We start from the raw sequence: 18,102 nt of genomic DNA, 5'->3' as shown, positions 1-18,102 counted from the left end.
CCCCAGTGTCCCCAAGCTGTCCCCTGTGTCCCCAGGCGCCGCCCGCAGTTTCGGCTCGGCCAAGGCTCGTTACGCGTTCAGCGCTCGGGACCGCACGGAGCTGTCCCTGCGGGAGGGGGACATTGTGCGTGTCCTCAGCAAGAGGGGACAGCCCGGATGGTGGAAAGGGGAGATCTATGGGCGGGTATGGCTGTCCCCACCCCTGGGGACACCCCTGGGGACACCCCTGGGGACACACTGGGGACACCCTGGGGACACCCCTGGGGACATTGTGCGTGTCCTCAGCAAGAGGGGACAGCCCGGATGGTGGAAAGGGGAGATCTATGGGCGGGTATGGCTGTCCCCACCCCTGGGGACACCCCTGGGGACACCCTGGGGACACCCTGGGGACATTGTGCGTGTCCTCAGCAAGAGGGGACAGCCCGGCTGGTGGAAGGGAGAGATCTACGGGCGGGTATGGCTGTCCCCAAACTGTCCCCAACCCTGTCCCATCCCTGGGGACACCCTGGGGACATTGTGCGTGTCCTCAGCAAGAGGGGACAGCCTGGCTGGTGGAAAGGGGAGATCTACGGGAGGGTATGGCCTGTCCCCAACCCTGGGGACACCCCTAACCCTGTCCCCAACCCTGGGGACACCCCTGAGTCTGTCCCCAACCTTGAGGACACCCCTAGGGACACCCCTAACCCTGTCCCCAACCTGGGGACACTGAGGGGTCACCCTGGGTCCTCTGATCCTGTCCCCACCCCGGGGTCACCCCTGTCCCTGTCCCCACCCTGGGTGTCCCCCCATGTCCCCCAGTGTCCCCTGGGTGTCCCCGCTGTCCCCTGACCCCTGTCCCTGTCCCCAGCCCGGGTGTCCCCTGTGTCCCCAGTGTCCCCAGTGTCCCCTGACCCAGGGGTGTCACCCCCTGTCCCCAGTGTCCCCTGACGCCTGTCACTGTCCCCAGTGTCCCCAGTGCTCCCAGTGTCCCCTGTCCCCAGCCCGGGTGTCCCCAGTATCCCCAGTGTCCCCAGTGTCCCCTGGGTGTCCCCTGACCCTGCCCCTGTCCCCAGGTCGGGGTGTCCCCAGTGTCCCCCCATGTCCCTTGGGTGTCCCTTGGATGTCCCCTCAGTGTCCTTGGGTGTCCCCAGTGTCCCCTGACCCTGCCCCTGTCACCAGGTCGGATGTCCCCAGTGTCCCTTAGGTGTCCCCATGTCCTCTGACCCTGTCCTGTCCCCTGGGTGTCCCCTGGGTGTCCCCGACCGCTGTCGCTGTCCCCAGCCTGGGTGTCCCCAGTGTCCCCAGTATCCCCATGTCCCCTGGGTGTCCCCTAACCTGTCCCTGTCCCCAGCCTGGGTGTCCCCAATGTCCCTGGTGTCCCCTGGGTGTCCCCAGTGTCCCCTCAGTGTCCCCAGGTCGGGTGTCCCCCCATGTCCCCTGGGTGTCCCCTCAGTGTCCCCAGACCTGTCCCTGTCCCCAGCCCGGGTGTCCCTGCTGTCCCCTGGGTGTCCCCAGTGTCCCCAGTGTCCCCTGACCCCTGTCCCCAGGTCGGGTGTCCCCTCAGTGTCCCCTGGGTGTCCCCAGTGTCCCCTGACCCCTCTCCCCAGTGTCCACATGTCCCCTGGGTGTCCCCGACCGCTGTCACTGTCCCCAAGCTGAGTGTCCCTAGTGTCCTCTGGGTGTCCCCTGGCCCTGTCCCTGTCCCCAGCCCGGGTGTCCCCTGTCCCCAGTGTCCCCAGTGTCCCCAGTGTCCCCATGTCCCTTGGGTGTCCCCTGGGTGTCCCCTGGCCCCAGTGTCCCCTGGGTGTCCCCTAACCCTGTCCCTGTCCCCAGCCTGGGTGTCCCCAGTGTCCCTTGGGTGTCCCCTGGCCCCAGTGTCCCTTAGGTGTCCCAAATGTCCCCATGACCTCTGGGTGTCCCCTGGGTGTCCCCTGGGTGTCCCCTGACCTGTCGCTGTCCCCAGGTCGGCTGGTTTCCCGCCAACTACGTGGACGAGGACTATTCGGATTATTGCTGACAGGACACCCCGCCCCGTGTCCCCAACGTGTCCCCAACGTGTCCCCAATGTGTCCCCAACGTGTCCCCAACGTGTCCCCAACGTGTCCCCAGTGTGTCCCCAATGTGTCCCCAGTATGTCACCCAGGGCGTCCCCAACGTGTCTCCAACGTGTCCCCAACGTGTCCCCAGTGTGTCCCCAACGTGTCTCCAACGTGTCCCCAACGTGTCCCCAACGTGTCCCCAATGTGTCCCCAACGTGTCTCCAACGTGTCCCCAATGTGTCACCCAGGGCGTCCCCAGAGTGTCCCCAACATGTCCCCAACGTGTCCCCAACGTGTCCCCAGTGTGTCCCCAACGTGTCCCCAACGTGTCTCCAACGTGTCCCCAACGTGTCCCCAACGTGTCCCCAATGTGTCCCCAACGTGTCCCCAACGTGTCCCCAACGTGTCCCCAATGTGTCACCCAGGGCGTCCCCAGAGTGTCCCCAACATGTCCCCAACGTGTCCCCAACGTGTCCCCCAGAGTGTCCCCAACGTGTCCCCAACATGTCCCCAACGTGTCCCCAACGTGTCCCCAACGTGTCTCCAACGTGTCCCCAACGTGTCCCCAATGTGTCCCCAGTATGTCACCCAGGGTGTCCCCAACGTGTCCCCAACGTGTCCCCAACGTGTCCCCAGGGCCCGAGCCCGGGGACTGAGGTGACAGAAAACTGAGATCGGTGACAATAAACTGAGATAAGTGACAAAACCAGAATTTCTCTCTTTAGAATGGTTTTTATTGGGTTGTACAAAGTGAGAGATTGGGTTGGATAAAATGGGAAATTTGGGTGTGTAAAATGGGAAATTTGGTTATAAAAAAAGGGGAAATTGGATTATATAAAATGAGAAATTTGGGTGTATAAAATTAGAGATTAGGTTAAATAAAATGAGAGGTTAGGTTGTATAAAATGGGAAATTAGGATATATAAAATGAGAAATTGGGCTGTATAAAATGAGAATTTAGGTTGTATAAAATGAGAAATTAAATGAGAATTTAGGTTGTATAAAATGGGAATTTAGGCTGTATAAAATGGGAAAATTGGGTGTATAAAATGAGAAATTAAACGGGAGATTAGTTTATATAAAATGAGAAATTAAATGAGAAAATAGGTTAAATAAAATGAGAAATTAGGCTGTATAAAGTGAGATATTTGGTTAAATAAAATGAGAGATTATGGTGTATAAAATGGGAAATTAAATGAGACATTGGGTTATATAAAATGAGAGATTAAATGGGAAATTAGATTATATAAAGTAAAAAATTAGGTTGTATAAAATGAGAAATTAGGATATATAAAATGAGAAATTAAATGGGAGATTAGGTTGTATAAAATGAGAAATGAGGCTGCATAAAATGACAGATTAGGTTTTTTAAAATGAGAAAATTGGGTACAAAAAATGAGAGATTAGGTTAAATAAATTGAGACATTCGGTTGTATAAAATGGGAAATTAAATGAGACATTAGGTTATATAAAATGGGAAATTAGGATATATAAAATGAGAAATCAGGTAATATAAAAATAAGAAATTACGTTGTATAAAATGAGTAATTTGGTTAAAAAAATGAGAGATCAGGATATATAAAAATGAGAGATTAAATGGGAAATCAGGTTATATAAAATAAGAAATTGAATGAGCAATTAAATTCTATAAAATGAGAGATTAATTGAGAAATCAGGTTGTATAAAAACGAGAAATTAAACGAGAAATTAATTGGATAAAACGCCGTCAGGCAGCAGCTGACAGGAATTATAAATTATCCCAAATTTCAATATTTATCATCAATAACATCATCCAAAACCTGAAACAAAAACACAAAAATCCGACATTCGAGGGGGATTTTACGGGAAATTCCCCCGAGGGAATTCCGGGAATGGGAATTCCAGGAAAAGGTTGGAATGTCCGGCCGGGGTCAAAGGTCAAGGCCCAAAATCGATCCAGGAATGAGAATTGGGGAATTCACGGATTTTGGGGGGGAAATCCTGGATTTTGGGGGAATTCCAGGATTTGGGGAGTTTTAGGATTATGGGAAGGGAGTTCTGGGATTTGGGGGAATAACGGGATTTTGGGGAATTCCAGGATTTGGGGGAAAATTCTGGGATTTTGGGGGGGAATTCCTGGATTTCGGGACTTTCAGGAAGGGAATTCCCGGATTTTGGGAGAATTCTGGGATTTGTGGGAATTCCCAGATTTTGGGGGGAATTCTGGGATTTGAGACTTTTAGGATTATGGGAAGGGAGTTCTGAGATTTGGGGGAAAATTCTGGGATTTTGGGGGGGAATTCCTGGATTTTGGGGGGATTTTAGGACTTTCAGGATTACAGGAAAGGAATTCCCAGATTTTGGGGGAATTACAGGATTTGGGGAGTTTTAGGATTATGGGAAGGGAGTTCTGGGATTTGGGGGAATTCTGGGATTTGTGGGAAAATTCCAGGATTTTGGTGGGGAATTCCTGGATTTTGGGGGGAATTTCTGGATTTTGGGAGTTTCAGGATTTGTGGGAATTCTGGGATTACAGGAACAGAATGCTGGGATTTGGGGGAATTCCAGGATTTTTTGGGGGAATTCCAGGATTTGGGGGAATTCATGGATTTTTTGGGGGGAATTCCAGGATTTGGCGGAATTCCTGGATTTTGAGGGGATTCACAGATTTTGGGACCTTCGGGATTATGGGAACAGAATAAGGGGATTTAGGGAGGAGAGTTTCAGGATTTTGGGAGGGGAATTCCAGGGATAATCCTAGTTTTTGTTCCCAGTCCAATCCCAGTTCAATCCCAGTGCACACACCAGTTTATTTCGCCAATTTCCAGAATATTCCTGGGATTTGGGGTGAATTTTACGGGATTTTGGGGCTCAGGGGGTCCCTCGCAGAGCCAGGCCAGGCTCGTCTCGCAGAGAAAATCCCAATTTGATCCCAGTTTGATCAATGGGAGACCCTGAGGGGACACACTGACGAGTCTGTCCCCAGTCCCACCCCCACAGTTCCTGTTCCACTCAGCCGCGCTACGATTGGTTGATTATGATGATTGACACACGCAGGGACCAATCGGAACCAAGAACCGCCCAAACACCAAGACCCTGGGTTTCCACACAAGGAGTGTCCCACCTTCACCGGACTGTGATTGGCTCAAACCTCTGATTGACAAACAAGTGAGCCAATAAAAACAGAGAAACCAGGGCCCCAGTCAGCCATGCTCCGATTGGCTTGAATGACACCGCGAACCAATCAGAACAAAGTATCACAATCACACCCTCTCCACCCTGCGATTGGCTATCACTCTGATTGAAACCCACACCAACCAATCGCCACTGCGCACCGCCAAACCCGGAAGAGCCGCTTTAAAAAAAAAACCGGGAACATTTTGAGGGAAAATCGGGAGATTTTGGGATTTTCCTTTTTTTATTGTTCCCCCTCGGCGGGCGGCGCCTTCCGGGGCTTCTGCTCCAGCAGCCTCCGCACGGGGGATCCCGGCAGCTTCTGGAACGCTCTGGAGGCTGGAAAAAATGTAAAAAACCCCTTTAACTTCCCAAATTTCCTCCCAAAATTCCCGGATTTTGGGGCATTTTGGGGGGGTTTTCTCACCCAGCTGCTCCGAGAGGCCCCTGAGGAAGTTCCTGCTCTCCCTGTGGAATTCCAGCACCATTTTCCCAGCCTGCTGAGCTTCGTCCACCTGAGAATTCCCAAAAAAAATTTCCCAGAAAAAAATCCAAAAAATCCCCGTTAAAATCCCCCCCAAAGTTCCCCAAAATCCCCCATTGAAACCCCCAGAGAAAATTCCCAAAAATCAAAAAAAATCCCATTAACCCCAAAAAAAATTCCAAAAAAATTCCTGTTAAAACTTCCAGAAAAAAAAAATCCAAAAAATTCCCAAAAACCCCCATTAAAACTCCCCCCCAAAACCCCAAAATAAAAATTTAAAGAAAATCCCCACTCAACCCCCCCAGGAAAAAAAATCCCAAAAACTCCAAATCCTTGTTAAAACCCCCCAGAAAAAAAAAAAAAAAAAAAAAAAAAAAAAAAAAAAAAAGCCCATTAAAACCCCCCAAAATTCCCAAAAATTCCAGTTAAAAGCCCCCAGAAAAAAACCCCAAAAATTTCCCTGTTAAAACTTCCCAAAATTTTCCAAAAAAATTCCCATTAAAACTCCCACGGAAAAAGAAAGCCAAAATTTCAAAAAATTCCTGTTAAAACTCCTGAAAAAAAATCCCAAAAATCAAAAAAAACTCCCCTTAAAACCTCTGAAAAAAATCCCAAAAATTCCATAAAATCCCCATTAAGCCTCCATCAAAAATTCTAAAAAATCCCCATTAAAACTCCCACAGAAAAAAAACTGCCAAAAATTCCAAAAAATCCTCATTAAAATCCCTAGAAAAATCCCCATTAAGTCCCCCTAAAAAAGTTCAAAAAATCCCTGCAAAAAATCCCAAAAGAATGCCCATTAAACTCCCCCAAAAATTCCCAAAAATTCCTTTTAAAAGCCCCCAGAAAAAAAAAATTAAAATCTCCAAAAGTCCCTGTTAAAACCCCCCAAAAATTCCCAAAATTCCCCATTCAAAACCCCCAAAAATTCAAAAAAATCTCCCAGAAAAAATCCCCAATAAATCCAAAAAATCCCCATTAAACCTCCCCCCAAAAATTCCCCAAAATTCCTGTTAAAACCCCCCAGAAAAAAATCCAAAAAATTCCCAAAAATCCCCATTAAAACTCCCACAGAAAAAAACCCAAAAATTCCAAAAAATCCTCATTAAAATCCCTAGAAAAAAATCCAAAAAAATTCCAAAAAATCCCTGTTAACTGCCCCCTAAAAATTTAAAAAAAACCCCTGAAAAAATCCCAAAAAACTCCATTCAAATCCCCCCCAAAAATTCCAGAAAATCCCCATTAAACCCCCCAAAATTCCTCAAAATTCCTGTTAAAAGCCCCCAGAAAAACATTTCAAAAATCCCCAAAAGTCCCCCTTAAAACCCCTCAAAAAATTCCCAAAAATTCCAAATCCTTGCTAAAACCCACCCCCCCCCCCCAAAAAAAAAACCTCCAAAAAATCCCCCAGAAAAAAAAATAAAATTTTCCCATTAAACTCCTCATTAAAAACCCCAAAAATCCCAATAAATCCCCAATAAATCCGTGTATTTCTGACCATGATCTGGAGGGCGCTGAGCGCGGGGCGGTGCCGGGCCAGGATCTCCCCATAGTCGGGTTTGGAATCCAAAATTGGGGATTTGGGGAGTTCGGGATCGGCCCAGGGACAGAGCCCCGCACGGAGCTCATCCAGGGACCTGGGGAGAGCAGGGAAATTGGGGATTTTGGGGGGGAATTTTGTGGGGAATTTGGGGGTTTTGTGAGGGAAAATTTGGGAGAAAAGGGCAAAATTTGGGGAGTTCTGGAGGGGCCCAGGGACAGAGCCCGGCACGGAGCTGATCCAGGGACCTGAGGGGAGGAAATTTGGGATTGGGGAGGGGAATTTTGGGAATTCTGGGGGGAATTTGGGGGTTTGTGAGGGAAAATTCGGATTTTTTGGGGGTTAAGTGTGGGATTTATGAGGAGAATTTGGGGAGTTTGGGGGGAATTTGGGGGTTTTGTGAGGGAAAATTTGGGAGAAAAGGGCAAAATTTGGGGAGTTCTGGAGGGGCCCAGGGACAGAGCCCGGCACGGAGCTGCTCCAGGGACCTGGGGAGAGCAGGGAAATTGGGGATTTTGGGGGGAATTTGGGGATTTTAGGGGTATTTGGGGGGTTTATGAGGGAAAATTCGGATTTTTGGGGGGTTAAGGGTGGGATTTATGAGGGGAATTTGGGGATTTAGGGGTGTTTGGGGGGGTTGTGAGGGAAAATTTGGGAGAAAAGGGCAGGATTTGGGATTTGGGGATTTCGGGATCAGCCCAGGGACAGAGCCCGGCACGGAGCTGATCCAGGGACCTGAGGGGAGGAAATTTGGGATTGGGGAGGGAAATTTGGGGATTTTAGGGGTATTTGGGGGTTTGTGAGAGAAAATTCGGATTTTTGGGGGGTTAAGGGTGGGATTTATGAGGGGAATTTGGGGATTTTTGGGGGAATTTGGGGGGTTTGTGAGGGAAATTTGGGGATTTTGGGAGAATTCGGGGGGTTTGTGAGGGAAAATCTGGGAGAAAAGGGCAAAATTTGGGATTTGGGGAGTTCTGGAGGGGCCCAGGGACAGAGCCCAGCACGGAGCTGATCCAGGGACCTGAGGGGAGGAAATTTGGGATTGGGGAGGGGAATTTTGGGAATTCTGGGGGGAATTTGGGGGTTTGTGAGGGAAAATTCGGATTTTTGGGGGGTTAAGGGTGGGATTTATGGGGGGAATTTGGGGATTTTGGGGGGAATTTGGGGGGTTTGTGAGGGAAATTTGGGGGAAAAGGGCAAAATTTGGGATTTGGGGAGTTCAGGAGGGGCCCAGGGACAGAGCCCGGCACGGAGCTCATCCAGGGACCTGAGGGGAGGAAATTTGGGATTGGGGAGGGGAATTTGGGGAATTCTGGGGATTTGTGAGGGAAAATTCGGATTTTTGGGGGGTTAAGGGTGGGATTTATGAGGGAAATTTGGGGATTTTGGGGAATTTAGGGGGTTTGTGAGGGAAATTTGGGAGAAAAGGGCAAAATTTGGGATTTGGGGAGTTCTGGAGGGGCCCAGGGACAGAGCCCGGCACGGAGCTCATCCAGGGACTTGCCCAGAGCAGGGAAATTTGGGATTGGGGAGGGAAATTTGGGGATTTTGGGGGGAGAGAAGCAGAAATTTTGGGATTTGTGAGGGAAATTTGGGGGCAAAAGGAGGAATTGGGGGTTTGTGAGAGAAAATTCGGATTTTTGGGGGGTTAAGGGTGGGATTTGTGAGGGAAACTTGGGGATTTTGGGGGGAGAAAAAGAGGAAATTTGGAGATTTGTGAGGGTAATTTGGGAGTTTCGGGGAGAGAAAAGGAGAAAATTTGGGATTTGTGAGGGAAATTTGGGGGGGAAAGGAAGAATTTTGGGATTTGTGAGTGAGATTTGGGTATTTTGGGGGGAGAAAAAGTTGAAATTTGGGGATTTGTGAGGGAAATTTGGAGGGAAAAGGACGAATTTGGGGATTTATGAGAGAAATCTGGAGTGAAAAGGAAGAATTTTGGGATTTTTGAGGGAAATTTGGGAATTTTGGGTGAGATTTGGGGATTCGTGAGGGCAATTTGGGAATTTTGGAGAGAAAGGGACTAATTTTGGGGTCTGTGAGGGAAATTTGGAGGGAAAAGGAAGAATTTTGGGATTTGTGAGGGATATCTGGGTGAGATTTGGGGGGTCTGTGAGGGAAATTTGGGAGGAAAGGAGGAATTTGGGGATTTGTGAGAGAAATTTGGGCATTTGGAGGGGGAAAAGGAAGAATTTTGGTATTTGTGAGGGAAATATGGGAATTTTGGACAGGATTTGGAGTTCTGTGATGGAAATTGGGAATTTCAGAGGGAAAAGGAGGAATTTGGGGATTTGTGAGAGAAAAGGGCAGGATTTTGGGATTTGTGAGGGAAATCTGGGAAATTTTTGGGGGGAAAAGGCTGAATTTTGGGATTTTGAGGGGAAATTTGGGGGAAAGGAGGAATTTGGGGGTTTGTGAGGGAAATTTGGTAATTTTGGGCAGGACTTTTGGGATTTGTGAGAGAAATTTGGAGGTGAAAGGAGAAATCTGGGATTTGTGAGGGAAATTTGGGAGGTTTAGGGGGAGAAAAAAAATTTGGGGATTTGTGAGGGAAATTGGGAAATTTTTTTTGGTTCAAGGGCGGGATTTGTGAGGGAAATTGGGGGGAAAAGCAGGAATTTTGGGATTTTTGAAGGAAAATTGGGAATTTTGGAGAAGATTTTGGGATTTGTGAGGGAAATTGGGAATTTTGGAGGGAAAAGGAGGAATTTGGGGATTTGTGAGGGAAAAGGAGGAATTTGGAATTTGTGAGGGAAAATTGGGAATTTTTTTAAAGAAAAAGGCTGAATTTTGGGATTTGTGAGGGAAAGCTGGGAATTTTGGAGGGAAAAGGAGGAATTGGGGGATTTGTGAAGGAATTTTTTTGGGGAAGAGATGGAATTTGGGATTTGTGAGGGAAATTCAGGAATTTTGGGCAGGACTTTGGGATTAGTGAGGGAAATGTGGGATTTTTTTGGGGAAAAGGGCAGGATTTTGGTATTTATGAGGGAAATGTGGTAATTTTTTGGTAATTCTCACCTGGAGGTGTCCTGGGAGCGCTGCAGGTGCTGCTGCAGGAGCCCGTCCCAGGCCTGCAGCTCCCCGGACAGCCTGGGGGACACGGGACAACACGGGGACAGGTGAGGGACAGGTGTCCCCAGTTTCATCCAGGTGTGTCCCAGGTGTCCCCAAGTGTGTCCCCAGTGTCCCCTCTGCCCTCCAGGTGTGTCTCAGGTCCCCTCAGGTGTGTCCCAGATGTCCCCAAGTGAGTCTCCTCCCCCCTCAGGTGTCCTCAGGCATCCTCAGGTGTGTCCCCAGGTATGTCCAGGTGTCCCCATGTTCATTCAGGTGTGTCCCAGGTGTGTCCCAAGTGTCCTCTCCTCACTCCAGGTGTGTCTTGATGTCCAGGTGTGTCCCAAAGTTTGTCTCAGGTGTCCTCAGGTGTGTCCCTTACCCCCCCAGATGTGTCCCAGGTGTCCCCTCTCCACTCCAGGTGTGTCCCAGATGTCACCAGGTGTGTCCCAGGTGTCCCCTCCCCACTCCAGGTGTCCCCATATTTGTCTCAGGTGTGTTCTAGATGCCCCCAGGTGTCCCCTCCTCACTCCAGGTGTGTCCCCAGGTATCTCCAGGTGTCCCCAGATGTGTCCCAGGTGAGCCCAGGCCCCCTCTAAGTGTCCCCAGGTGTGTCCCAGGTATCCCCAAGTTTGTCCCAGCTCTCTCCAGGTGTCCCCTCTCCACTCCAGGTGCGTCCCCAGGTGTGTGCCAGGTGCTCCTCCCACACTCCAGGTGTCCCCAGGTGTGTCCTTGATGTCCCCAAGTTTGTCCCAGGTCCCCCCAGGTAATTCCCACATGTCCCCAAGTGTCCCCTCTCCACTCCAGGTGTCTCTAGCTGTGTCTCAAGTGTCCCCAGGTGTGTCCCAGGTGCTCCTCCCACAACCCAGGTGCATCCCAAAGGTCTCAAAATTTGTCTCAGGTGTGTCCCAGATGTCCCCAGGTGTGTCCCTCCCCCCTGCAAGTATGACCCAGGTGTCCCCTCCCCACTCCAGGTGTCCCCAGGTGTCCCCAGGTGTGTCCCAGGTGTGTCCCCAGGTGTCCCCAGGTGTGTCCCAGCTGTCCCCAGGTGTGTCCCAGGTGTGTCCCCAGGTGTGTCCCCAGGTGTGTCCCCAGGTGTGTCCCAGCTGTCCCCAGGTGTGTCCCCAGGTGTGTCCCCAGGTGTGTCCCAGCTGTCCCCAGGTGTGTCCCAGGTGTGTCCCAGGTGTGTCCCCAGGTGTGTCCCCAGGTGTGTCCCCAGGTGTGTCCCAGCTGTCCCCAGGTGTGTCCCAGGTGTGTCCCCAGGTGTGTCCCCAGGTGTGTCCCCAGGTGTGTCCCCAGGTGTGTCCCCAGGTGTGTCCCAGCTGTCCCCAGGTGTGTCCCAGGTGTGTCCCAGGTATGTCCCAGGTGTGTCCCAGGTGTCCTCAGGTGTGTCTCAGGTGTCCCCTGCTGTCCCAGGTGAGTCCCAGGTGTCCCCAGGTGTGTCCCCACCTGGCCATGAGCTGTTTCACCTGAGCCACGGATCCCTCCAGGGCCGGATCCAGGGAATCCCTGTGGGAAAGGAGACAAAATTCCAAAAAAGATTCCCAAATTTTGGGTCAAATCCAGAGAAAATTCTCTCAAAATTCCAAAATTTCGGGGAAAATCCGGCAGAAATTCCCAAAGATTCCTAAATTTTGAGGCAAATCCAGAGCAAATTCCCTCAAAATCCCAAATTTTGGGGCAAATCCAAAGAAAATCCCTCAAAATTCCTGAAAATTTCTAATTCTAGGGGAAAATCCAGCAGAAATTCCTGAAAATTCCCATATTTCAGGGCAAATCTATGGGAAAACTCCCTAAATTCCCAAATTTTGGGGCAAATCCAGTGAAAATACCCCCAAAATTTCTGGGCAAATCCAGAGAAAATTCCCAAATGCTCAGGCAAATCTGGCAGAAATCTCCCAAAAATCCCAAATCTGGGGGCAAATCCAAAGAAAATTCCCCAAAATTTCAGGGCAAATACAGCAGAAATTCCCAAATTTCTGGGCAAATTCATCCAAAATTCCCAAAAATCCCAGATTGCCTCAGAAATTGGCCAAAATCCTGGGAATTTTGGGAGGGAAGGAAAAAAAATTCCTGGAATTTGAACATTCTGGGATTTTTGGGATTTCCACGGATGGAGCAGCTCCTGAAAATCCCAAAATTGACCCAAAATCCCGAAATTTTTGAGGCTGGAAAAGCCTCAGATTCCCCCAAATCCAACTTTGTTTTGGATTTCCATGAAGTTTTCCCCCTCTCAACCTTGAAATTCCAAATTATTTTGCAATTCCCATGGATTCTTCCCCCTCCCAGCTGAGAAATGCCTAATTTTTTTAGATTTCTGTGGATTTCCCCCTTTCCACACTGGAAATTCCCATTTTTGGGGGGATTCCCATGGACTTTCCCCCCTCCCATCCTGAAAATTCCAAATTATTTTGCAATTTCCGTGAATTTTTTCCCCCTTCCAGCCTGAAAATGCCCAATTTTTTTTAGATTCCCATAAATTTTTCCCCTCTCAGTCTGGAAATTCCACCTTTTTTTTTTTTTTTTTTAATTCCCTTGGATTTTCCCCCTCCTAGCCTGAAAATTCCCAATTATTTTGCAATTTTTTCCCCTTTCCAGCTGTAAAATTCCCAATTTTTGGGTGATTCCCATGGATTTTGGTCCCTCCCAGGCTGGAAATCCCCAATTTTGTGGGATTTTTCCCCAGATCTCACCCTGGGAGTGGCTCCAGGCAGTTCCCCAGGGTCCCATCCTGGAGCAGCCTCTGGAGCAGCCGCTGGAATTCCTCAGAGCCCGCCTGGACTGGGGGAAAATGGGGAAAATTGGATTAAAAACCACCCTGGGATTAAGGATTTATTAATTATTAATTAATTGGTGATTTTTAAAAATGGTATTTAAGGATTTCTGGTCGTTTTCCTGATTGTTTTTACCCAAATTCCCGAATTTTTGAAGGATCAGGAAGAGCCAAGAATCCCTGAGCAGCTGCTCTGATCCTCCACCAATTAAATATTAATTAATAATTAACTAATTCCATTTTTTCCATGGAATTTAAGGATCAGCATCTCCACTTTTGCTCGTGTTCCTGGGGATTTTTTTACCCAAATTCCCAAAATTTTGAGGAGTCAGGAAGACCCAGGAATCCCTCGGGACTCTCTTTGCTCCCTCCAAAATTAATTATTAATTAATTAATAACTAATTATTAATTAATTTCCTATTTTTAATGGAATTTATCAATCAGCTCCTCCATTTTTGGCCATTTTCCTGATTTTTTTCTACCCAAATTCCCAAAATCTTGAGGAATCAGGAAGACCCAGGAATCCCTCAGGACTCTCTTTGATCCCTCCCAAGTTAATGATTAATTAATTAATAATTAATTCTTTATTTTTAATGGAATTCAGCAATCAGCTCCTCCATTTCTGGCCATTTTCCTGATTCTTTTTCTACCCAAATTCCTGAATTTTTTGGGAATCAGGAAGACCCAGGAATCCCTCAGGACCCTTTTTAAACCCCTCCAAAATTAATCATCAATTAATTTCTCACTCATTTCATTTTTTTTCTCCCAAAATTCCCAAATTTTTGACATTTCTACCCCTTTGAGGAGTTGGAAATTTGGGTTTTTGAGGTGAAAAACCCCAAATTTGGGGAATTTTGGAGCCCAAATCCCAACCTTTGGCAGCAAAAGCTTCGGGGTCGAATCCCTCAGACTCCTCCAGGACCTGCTGCAACTTCCGGGCTGAAAACTGAGGGAAAAATGAGGAAAAATGGGAAATTTCCAACAAAAAAAATAGGAAAAATCAGCTTTTATCCCGAATTTCTGGGAGTTAAAACAAAGATTTGGAGCTTAAATTCCGTTTTTTGTGTGTGTGTTTGAGGGAAAGGAATCCAAGGAATTGTTTGGGGGGAGGAAATTCCAGGATTTTGGTGAATTTTAATGTTTGAAGGAGATGGAATAGCCCCAAAATTCCCAGGATTTGGACAAATTCCAAGATTTAAAGTGAATTTTCAAGATTTTGGGTAAATTTAAGGTTTTCAGGAGCTGCTCCATCCCTGGAAATGCCAAAAAATTCCCAGGATTTGGGGTAAATTCCAGGATTTTGGGTCAATTTTAGGATTTTCAGGGGCTCCGTCCCTGGAGATGCCCAAAAATTCCAAGAATTTTTGTAAATTCCAAGATTTTGGGTCAATTCTCAGGATTTTGGGTCAATTCTCAGGACTTTGGGTCAATTTAAGATTTTTCAGGAGCTGCTCCATCCCTGGAAATGCCAAAAAATTCCAGGATTTGGACAAATTCCAAGATTTAAAGTGAATTTTCAAGATTTTGGGTCAATTTCAGGATTTTCAGGAGCTGCTCCATCCCTGGAAGAGCCCAAAAATTCCAAGAATTTTTGTGAATTCCAAGATTTTGGGTCAATTCAAAATGTTCAGGAGCTGCTCCAGCCCTGAAAATGCCCCAAATTCTCAAGATTTGGGGTAAATTCCAAGATTTTAAGTGAATTTTCAAGATTTTGGGTCAATTTCAGGATTTTCAGGAGCTGCTCCATCGCTGGAAGAGCCCAAAAATTCCAAGAATTTTTGTAAATTCCAAGATTTTGGGTCATTTCTCAGGATTTTGGGTCAATTTAAAATGTTCAGGAGCTGCTCCAGCCCTGAAAATGCCCCAAATTCTCAGGATTTGGGGTAAATTCCAAGATTTTAAGTGAATTTTCAAGATTTGGGGTAAATTTAAGATTTTCAGGAGCTGCTCCATCCCTGGAAATGCCAAAAAATTCCCAGGATTTGGGGTAAATTCCAGGATTTTGGGTCAATTCTAGGATTTTCAGGGGCTCCATCCCTGGAGATGCCCAAAAATTCCAAGAATTTTTGTAAATTCCAAGATTTTGGGTCAATTCTCAGGACTTTGGGTCAATTTAAGATTTTTCAGGAGCTGCTCCATACCTGAAAATGCCCCAAATTCACAGGATTTGGGGTAAATTCCAAGATTTAAAGTGAATTTTCAAGATTTTGGGTCAATTTAAGGTTTTCACGAGCTGCTCCATCCCCAAAAGAGCCCAAAAATTCCAGAATTTTGGGTGAATTCCAGGATTTTGGGGTGAATTCCAGAATTTGGGTGAATTTACCTGGAAGCTGGAGAGGAGCAGGAGGGAGAGACGTTGGATCTCAGGGAGCTCCAGGCTGATGGATTTGCTCAACTCTAGGGGGAAAAAAAGGTTAAAAATGGTGAAATTCCCCCAAAAATCAGCTGGAATTTGGCCCAGGATTGACCCAAAAGCAGCTGGGGGTGGAGCAGGGTGAAGGAAAAGCAGGAAAAAAATTAAAATTTAAGGAGGAAAATGGGGAAAAGGAAAAGGAAGAATCAAATTTAAGGGGGAAATCAGGAAAAAAGAGAGGAAAAAGTCGCATTTAAAAGTCAAAAATGGGGGAAAATAGGAAAAATCCTATTTAAGAGGCAAGAATAGGGAAGCTGGAAAAAGGAAAAGTCACATTTAAGGGTCAGAAAAGGGGGGGAAATGGGAAAAAAATCAAATTTAAAGGCCAAAAAAGGGAAATGGAAAGAGAAAAGGATGAAAAATGAGGGGAAAATAGGAAAACGTCCCATTTAAGGGTCAAAAATGGAGAAAATAAAGGGGAAAAGCCACATTTAAGGATCAACAGGTGGGAAAATGGGAAGAAAAAAGAGGGGAAATCATATTTAAATAGAAAAATGGGGAAAAGAAAGGCAAAGTCACATTTAAAGGATAAGAAAAGGGGAAAAATTGGAAAAGAGAGGGGGAAAGTCCCATTTAAGGATCAAGAATGGGAAAATAGGAAAAAGGAAGGGGAAAGTCCCATTTAGGGGGGAAAATGGGAAAAGAAAGGGGAAAATTCCCATCTAGGGAAAAAAAAGGGGGGAAACCCCATTTAGGGCAAAAAATAGGAAAAGAAAAGGGAAAAGTCCCATTTGGGGGAAAAATAAAGGGGGAAAATCCCATTTAGGGGGAAAATCCAATTTAGGGGGAAAAACCCATTTAGGGGGAAAAATAGGAAAAGAAAGGCGAAAAGTTCCATTTTGGGGGAAAAATAAAAGGGGAAAATCCCATTCAGGGGAAAAATAAAGGGGGAAAATCCCATTTAAGGGGGAAAATGGGAAAAGAAGGGAGGAAAAGTCCCATTTAGGGTGAAAAATAAAGGGGGAAAACCCCATTTAAACAGAAGAATAGGAAAAGAAAGAATCAAAAGTAGAAGAAAAAAGGGCAGAAACCACAAAACCCTCTCTGTCAAAAGGCTCTGGGCAGCACCCCCAGATCTCCCCGACCCCCTGCCCACCCCCAGGAGAAGCTTTAATTAAAACCACCCCAATTAAACGCTAATGAGGCACGAACCGGTGACGTCCTGGTGCACGGGGGGCAGCGATTTGCGGCGGGAGCGGCGGCCCTTGAGGCTGGAGCGGCGCCAGGAGCGGCGCTTGCCCGGAGCGGGGGCCACGATCGGGGACAGGCTGAAGGAAAGCGGCGGCTGCTCCTGCCCGGGGCTGCTCGCGGCTCTTTTCCTCCTGCCCGAGGAGCCCGGGGTTCGCTTTCTGCCGGGAGCCTTCAAACCCGCCTGAGCCTCCGCTGCCGAGCCCGGACCTGAGGGGAAAAGAGGCGGAATCGGCGCATTGAAAGGGGAAAAGGGACTCGGTGATGCCCAGGCTGCATTTCCCGCTCGGGATTTTTTGGGTTTATAGGTTTTTTAAGGATTTTAGAGCGCTGAATGCGGTTTTTACAATTTAATTTTTAACCCGGAGGAATAGGAGCGCTGAGGGGGAAGAAGCGCTGACAGGACCTGAGGGGGATCCCCCCCCATCCCAAGCCCCAAATCACTCAACCAACTCCTCCCTACGCCGAGAGCAGCGATTTCCCTCCCCGCCCTTACCTGGAGTGGCTCCTCCGATCCCGGGGCTGGGTCCGCCGGGGCATCGCTGAGGGGAAAAACCATTACCCGGCGGGAAGCGCGGCCGCCCCGCGGCTTCCCCGGCCGGACCGAGCCCCTCCGGCGCTCACCTCGTCCTCCTGTGTCCCGGCTGAGCCCCGCGGGGACGGGACAGCGGCCGGGCCGGGGGAGCCGCCGGGTCCCGCCGCCGCCTCCGCCATGGCGGGTTTCCCGCCACCCGCTGCCCTCAGCGCTTTGCGCATGCGCGGAGCCCGTTCTGGCTTCGCCGCCATCAGTGCGCAGGCGCAGGGCGGGGCCTGCCCTCAGAGCGGAGCCCACCCAGCCCCTCCCACCCCTCACGATGTTCCCGCCTCTCGCTCTGTTCCCGCCCTTTTCCCACCCCTCACGCTGTTCCCGCCCTTTTCCCACCCCTCATGCTGTTCCCGCCTCTTGCTCTGTTCCCGCCCTTTTCCCACCCCTCACAGCGTTCCCGCCCTTTTCCCACCCCTCACGCTGTTCCCGCTCTTTTCTTCCCTCACCCCGCTGCCGCTCCTCAAGATGTTTCCCTCCCCTTGTTAAAAATGACCCTCTAATATTGATTTTCACATTGCAGTATTGTTTTTACATGTTTTAATTGATTTGTAAGTATGCAAATGTAGTGTGATTTATAACTTATATAACGTAATTTCTCATTTTAAGTATGTATTGTATAGCCCATGGAAATAGTAGTGTGATGAATATATTATGTTTGTGTATATATCTTATAGAAAAAATGGTGTGGTGAATGTATTGTACTGAAGGCCTTAGCAAAATATAAAATGTTAAAATACTGCTATGTAACCAAGAGAACTCTATAAAGCAATTAAGTTATTTCCCACATCTGCTGACTGAGCTCTCCAAGTGGTAACAGTGACACAAACCAGAGCACCAGAGAAAAATTAGAGAAGAATTTGGTAACTCCTTATTATCAGGGAAGTGTGAAACAACAGGAT

General features: G+C 48.1%; 2 protein-coding genes across 2 annotated transcripts in view; one reads left to right on the top strand and one right to left on the bottom strand.

Annotated features, from left to right (window-relative positions):
- Positions 1-2,456, top strand: part of VAV1 (vav guanine nucleotide exchange factor 1) — a gene marked incomplete at its 5' end in the record, with an annotated part of 41,862 nt that extends 39,406 nt beyond the window's left edge. Inside the window, 2 exons of the mRNA XM_083881850.1 lie at positions 36-184; positions 1,943-2,456. Of these exons, the coding sequence (XP_083737976.1) occupies positions 36-184; positions 1,943-1,996 (203 nt within the window). The 3' untranslated portion in view covers positions 1,997-2,456. The remainder of the gene's footprint in view (positions 1-35; positions 185-1,942) is intronic.
- Positions 2,457-5,260: 2,804 nt separating this feature from the next.
- Positions 5,261-17,403, bottom strand: DSN1 (DSN1 component of MIS12 kinetochore complex; the record flags this gene model as incomplete). The annotated part of the gene is made up of 10 exons (XM_083881964.1): positions 5,261-5,686; positions 7,154-7,292; positions 10,211-10,282; positions 11,693-11,752; positions 12,937-13,024; positions 13,890-13,962; positions 15,340-15,413; positions 16,582-16,827; positions 17,114-17,159; positions 17,242-17,403. The coding sequence occupies 10 exons, from the start codon at positions 17,401-17,403 to the stop codon at positions 5,261-5,263; spliced, it is 1,386 nt and encodes a 461-aa protein (XP_083738090.1).
- Between the last annotated feature and the right edge of the window lie 699 nt (positions 17,404-18,102).

Source organism: Zosterops lateralis (genome assembly GCF_965231275.1).
Source record: "Zosterops lateralis genome assembly, chromosome: 36".
NCBI classification, from domain to species: Eukaryota; Metazoa; Chordata; class Aves; order Passeriformes; family Zosteropidae; genus Zosterops; species Zosterops lateralis.
The sequence above is the reverse complement of the archived record's forward strand: the minus strand, read 5'-3'. Positions and strand labels throughout refer to the sequence as shown.